The sequence below is a fragment of the Amblyomma americanum genome, chromosome 3 (assembly GCF_052857255.1).
Source record: "Amblyomma americanum isolate KBUSLIRL-KWMA chromosome 3, ASM5285725v1, whole genome shotgun sequence".
NCBI classification, from domain to species: domain Eukaryota; kingdom Metazoa; phylum Arthropoda; class Arachnida; order Ixodida; family Ixodidae; genus Amblyomma; species Amblyomma americanum.
In genome coordinates, this window is record NC_135499.1 from 192,480,700 (window position 1) to 192,486,924 (window position 6,225).

Below are 6,225 nucleotides of genomic sequence, written 5' to 3' on the forward strand. Positions count from 1 at the left end.
AAGAGCCACACGTTATACAACTGCCACTGTATCGGTTTCGAGATGGTGGCGGACGACGTCTCTTCTCGTCGATGGCAGGTGATGCTTATCGATCGCTTTAGTGTGTCAATTACCTTCCAGACATGCTTTTAATCCAACTCTATAGCACAGCCAAGTTTCATCTACACAGCACGAAAGAAACGACTGACGAGAAAGACGAATGGCAGCAGCGCACGTGACAAGCGCTGTTAGAAGTCAACTGCACCAAGCATCACAAATAAAAGCCCATTCAGGCATAATTTGCTACAGTACGAAACAGTACTTGATACGCTCCGTCGAAAAAGCAGTACCATATACCTTTTGGGCGCGCTAATGTGAACCAGCAGAACACCGACGGCGCCTCACCAGATTGTGGCCTCGCCCTCGCTCCGGTTCGGTCTAAACATAAATCGGTAAAATATTCAGTGCAAAATCGACTGCCTAATGAAGGCCATCTATTCATCCTCAAATTTAGCCCTCATTGATGGTATAACTCGGCCTTAGAGCGCGACAACGTGCACCACAACAAAGAGCAGAGTTGGCGACGCTTGCGCAACGGGTCGACAAAGAGCTGAGCAGACGAGGCCAGACGAGGCTCCGTACGTACTGCGTGTAGCGACGTTCTGTCGTCTGCTAGTGTCATCCCATAGTGATGCAAAGGACCCTTATTTTTGAAACATCTCTCCTAAGGACTTTGCTTCTCTCCTCATGCAGTTGACACCGCAACAGGTAGGCATTGTCATGAAAAAAGACGAGAACGTCGAAAAGACAAAATGCTAAGTGGAAAACGAACACTGAGACTGAAAAATCGTGCTGAGGTACCACACTTCCGGTGGCTTCACTTTCGGGTGCCCGATGCGGCATCCAGCCCCTTAGTGGGATTCAGTGGTGACAACTGCCGCCACCCTATTTCAAAGGGGACGCTCCTATCATCTATCCATGCATCCATCCATCCACTTTTTCGGAAGCTGTAGCGGCTGTAGCAAGGCGGATTTAATTGGCTGTAGTCCGCTGTTGTGTTGCTGTGTTGAAAGCACCGTGAACTGTTGAAAGCAGCGGCTGGTAGTAGATATTAGATGCTGAAATTAGGAGCTCTTTACATGGAGGGCGCTTGAAAGCGATGGGAGCATAGCCGTGTATTGTGCTTGCATTGTTTGTAATGAATGCTGTATCGCGCCAGCGTTATAATTAGGTTAGATCAACATGGGCCATCCCATTCCGGTTCGTGTGGTAGAGCCGCATTTTCACGCGTTGAGTCACATATATCGTGCCATTGGGTCGAAGAAACTTAATTTCGATGGCCTGCTAATGATTCACTTGGATGCCCATCCCGACCTCGTGATTCCTCCCCAGCTTGAGCCGCAGAATGTACGAGATCGTGAGCATGTAATGTCGTCTATTGACATCGAAAGTTGGATTATGCCTGCTGCTCTGGCGGGTCACTTCGATCGCTTGTTGTGGGTACGTTCGCCCTGGTCAGACCAGTTGCCGGACGGAGACCACTGTTTTCTCATAGGCGAAAAGGTGAGCTCAAATCGTAAAAAAAAAAGACATACAAAAAGATGTTTTCCATCATCAAATTTAAATTTGTCATAGTGCGTTGAATACGCCAGCAGGGAACTAACCGAACTGACCATGTTCGTTTCATGTTGAAAAACCTCAGGGCACTCGATTTCTGCGTGTCTTTACGTCGTAAGCAATTGTATTAAACTCGGGCTGACGCCTGCAGCTTGCACTCTTTATTATTACTTTTTAGAGCATTGCGTACGCATGCCAAATGACTCGGAGAAATGCGCTTTTGGTATGCTCCGCTAAATGATGGCATCTTTGCAAGCCTGCTAACAGAACCATTACACACAAGAGGTTTGGCAAAGGTTGCATATTTGCCTCTGGAAAAATCTCATCCTGACAAATTATAAGTGTTCCTAGCAGTAAATGTCTCTTTTTGACGACTTTGGTGCTGATGTCTGGCTTTTTGGCAGCTACCGGAGAGATTATTGTGGTGCAAGCTGACACATCTCTAACAGGAACCAGTAATGAAGTGAACTGGGCCAGTCAGTCACAAGCTGAGCCAGCCACCAGAAAATGCTCGTAGCAGTGTATGTGCATGTTTTTGCAGGACAGCCGTGCGAAAGTCTCCAGTCCTCTACCGTACTTTCTTAGTGAATGTGCTTGGGCTCCAAGTGACGAGCTATCTGGTACACATGAAGTGACTCTAAGGGTGCAGCCGCTTGACTGGCTGCTCGCACACCGGACCACGGACAAGGCCTGGCAGCGTGGTTCGCGGCAGGTTGTGCTCGACATTGACCTTGACTTCTACAGCACACAGGACCCTTTCTCACTCATGCTAACTGCAAACCAGATGGCCAGGCTGCGTAAACTGTACCACTGGGACTGGCCTAGAGACGTGCAGGACACAAAGAAGATCAAGGTTGGTGCTTCCCTATCTAGGTAGTACTATTGGAGAGAAATTCAAAGGAGTTCACAGCAAGACATGGAACCCAAGGAACCCTTTGAGTGCATGATTTTTTGAGTTGCCTACACAGACTAGCTTATACAGATTAGTGCGAGTGCACAGCTTCCCATCAGAGGGCAGTGTGCACATGTAAAGGACTCTTGGATGCCACTTAAATACTAGACTTGGTACTGGGATGGGGAGCGTGGGCTTACTGCAACTCCTCCATAACAAGAATGCATTGTTCTATTGTGTGGCTGATTGATTGGTACAAGATGCGAAGTCCTGTTCGAGGCTGTGAACACTGAATGTATTGGACTGCATGTAAATAGCAGAATAGTTATGTGTCGATATTAGTTGCTGAAAACTGCATGAAAAGAATGCTTAGGCAAGGAGAGGGATGAAAACACATAAAATTATTTCAAGCGCCGACCTCTGCATTGTGCATTCATGAAAATTGGGTAGAACTGTTTCCATTAAGGGAAAACGCTCGTAAGTCTTCTACCACCATATTATTTCGGGCGTCAAATGTAACTTGTGCAGCCAGACTCTGCATTCAATGTCAGTCACATTTATCCTGTGTGAAGTGCATATAGCTATGTGCTGCAAACTGAAAAAGTTCTGTGAGGCAATTGTGTGTAAAATTAGATGTTAATTTGAAACATCAGCAATCTGCCATATAGTTGAGCCTGTTTGTTTAACCAGCAGGTATTGTGTTGAGTTCGAAGCCTTGTGTGGTAAACAGTGTCCAAGTTGTCTTAAGCATCACATGGAAGTGTTTTAATAAGGGATTTTATTAGGCAGCACTAAGCATCATTTATGAGCAGCACTTGTCCAGCTGCAGAGACATGCAGCTGTATTGTGTTCTTTGCATTTTAGAAGGTGTTGGCATGACTTAACACCATTATGTGAGTCTCTTCCGCAGGCTAAAGTAGATAGCCGCAGGCTATGTAGTATTTCAGAGTTTATTGCATTTAACCTTTTCAAGCGCCGTTTATCATATTGATCCAGACAAGTTTATCCAGGCCTCAAGACAGCCAGTTCATTAGTTTTCCTATGGAATATACCACTGGTTAAATTTTCACCTGCATGTGCAAAATGTTTTACTAATTGTCAAAATAGTTTGAAACTGTAATACTAAAATATCAGGATTTGTGAAATTAACACCATATGGATTGTGAAGTCATTTTCTTTTTTGATAATGCACATGATGCTATACATTCAGAAAAAAAAATATTACATTAGTACTGGTGGCAAAATCTGTGTGCAAAAAAACGATGGACTTGCTATCATGCTCACTTTTCTGAGAGATATTATTTGCTAGTAGGCATAAAGAAGTACCCTATTTGCTATGAATGCTAAATTTGCCTGAAACAATTGTTTTGGATTTGGAAGAACTTCAATTTGGGCCAGATGGTGCATACTACTTAAGCCAGGTAAAACAATAGCGCCTACAAGGACAAACACAACGAATGAACAGCGCAGGACATGCACTTGTTTTAGGTGATCTTACCTGCAAAGTTCTGCTTTATGCTGACGACTGCATCGTATACCGTATTCTTGAAAGTTATGATGCATTAAACCTTTAGCGAGACCTGACTTCTATTCAGAGATCATGTTCTAAATGCCAAATGTCTTTAAACACTACAGAATGCCAATTTGTCTCTTTCATTCGAAAGTGTTCCCCAATTCCAACCTGTTACTCAATAAATAACGTTCCCTTGCGAAAAGTAGCAGAATGCTACAAGTATCTCAGTGTTTATTTCACATCTTATCTTACGTGGGCTTGGCAAGTTGACTATATTACATCCAAAGCCTGCAGAATGCTTAACTTCTTAAAACGTAACTTTAGTAAAGCGCAGCCTAATGTCGAGCAACTCCTGTATTTCACTTACATTACACCAATTCTGGAATATGCATACCCTGTACGAGACCCCTCGTTTGCTTATTTATCTATGTTCGAACGCATCTAAAATAATGCTGCAAGATTTTTATCTAGCAACTGTAGCTTCTCAACTAATGTCACCTCTCTTAAAGTCCAACCCGGCTGGGGACCTTAACCATTGCAGGTTGTATATCATCTATTTTGGAAAGCTGACCATCAACAAAGACTGGTACCTATTTGCACCTTACTTTTTATCTAGACTTGATCATCAGTGGAGGATCCGCAAGATAAAATGCCTGACAGATGTATTTAAAAACTCATTCTTTCTACTGACGATCAATGATTGGAACTGGCTCTTACCTGGCATTGCCGAGTCCTGCACGAAAGATTGTTTCTGTGCATTTTTATCAGACATATGACATGATGTGCAGTTGTCCTCCTTTTCATGTGTTTTTCAGCATTTTGTCATTGCATTTGTGGCTCTCGGTTGTCATCTTTTGGTGCATGTTTTCCATTATCTCTTGTATCATGGTATTTCTTGTTCTTCTTTTGGCCTTACCAGCAAATGTCATTTTCTCATATTGTGGACCAGCGCAAAACGGACAACGGTCCTAGGAAAGAGAAGGCGACACGGACGCTAGGTCCGTTGTTTGTTTTGCACTGGTCCACAATATGAATTACTTCCAACCTGCCCAACACAACGTACTGTTAAGTCATTCCTCCCTTGCAATAATGCCTTCGGGCACTGCAGGACTTTGTTGTGAGCAATCAATCAATGCTAGGTAGACAAGACTGAGAAAAAGGTGCGAGTTTGTGCCCAGCTGTGTAGAAAGTGCTTTCAGGGGCTTAACAATCTGCTTCAGAGCTTTATGTGACCGAGAAGATGAGGAGTACTACTTTTTTTTTACTGCAGGAGGCTCAAGAGGGTCGTGCCAAGCAGCTTAAGTTCCTAAGGGCCTGCCTGGAACAGCAGCTGCATGGCAGCAGCAGTTTGCCAGAGCAACCTGTGCATGAAGACGATCATGAAGTGCCTTTGTGCCCAGACGAGTTGATAGCTCTGTGCAGTGATCTGAGAGAACGGCCTCCAGTTGGAGAGACCCTGCATGCTGATTTGATTCACGATGCAGGCTGCACATGCGATTTGAATTCTACCCTGCCTCATCATCGAAGCTCAAAGCAGGAAGTCTTGGATCTCATTGCCAGCACTGCTAGGTTTCTTCAGGGCTTGTGCGTGGTGCCAGCAATAATAACAATAGCCCGCTCCAGCATTGATGCCTACTGCCCACCTGAACAAGTGGACTTCATTCAAGACTCGGTGATTGACATGCTGAAGAATGTGTATGGTGATCTGGATATTCAATTAGATTACGACACTGCTGGTGACACAATAGAGGCCACTTTATAATAAAAACAAATTAGCTGGGAGTCACTAAACTGCCAATACTCTCTGTGCTATTTTTTTTTGTGGGCAGTTGTCTATACATATTACAGGCACCAACAAGGTTGTCTTTAGTAGTGTACTAAAATATACATGGAGGCCTTGTTAAATGTCATCTCAATGTTGAGACACTTTAGTGATAGAGATGCTGCCATAATGTGCCCTTGTTTTTTGGAAAGTGCACAAATCGCATGTGAAGATTTTATTTTTTGTCATGCTGACATTTTTCTCTGTTCAAGATAGCACACACTTTAGCAAGCTTACACGGCGCCGCACACAAGTTGGACGCCGTATCTTCCTGCAACTTTCTTTAAATTGTGTGACACACGGTGCACGTAAGGCATGACACACACAGGTTTTTGTTCTTCTTTCGCGTGGCGGTTTGTATTCTTCATGCTGTGTAGCAAGCTTTCGCAAACACAGGCTATC

At 44.1% G+C, this 6,225-nt stretch overlaps 1 protein-coding gene across 1 annotated transcript; it reads left to right on the plus strand.

Moving 5' to 3' along the window:
- The first annotated feature begins 1,031 nt into the window (after positions 1–1,031).
- Positions 1,032–5,802, plus strand: MESR6 (misexpression suppressor of ras 6). Its single transcript, XM_077659378.1, has 3 exons — positions 1,032–1,542; positions 2,138–2,449; positions 5,272–5,802. Exons 1-3 carry the CDS (start codon positions 1,222–1,224, stop codon positions 5,761–5,763), a joined length of 1,125 nt encoding a protein of 374 aa, XP_077515504.1. The 5' UTR covers positions 1,032–1,221; the 3' UTR covers positions 5,764–5,802.
- The last annotated feature ends 423 nt before the right edge of the window (positions 5,803–6,225 follow it).

Bases quoted from the DNA above. Each gene is read 5' to 3' on its own strand.
- MESR6 (XM_077659378.1), top strand. From the start codon at position 1,222: ATGGGCCATCCCATTCCGGTTCGTGTGGTAGAGCCGCATTTTCACGCG. The intron at 1,543-2,137 runs GTGAGCTCAAAT...ATGTTTTTGCAG, and splicing joins GTTTTCTCATAGGCGAAAAG to GACAGCCGTGCGAAAGTCTC. The intron at 2,450-5,271 runs GTTGGTGCTTCC...TTTTTACTGCAG, and splicing joins AGGACACAAAGAAGATCAAG to GAGGCTCAAGAGGGTCGTGC.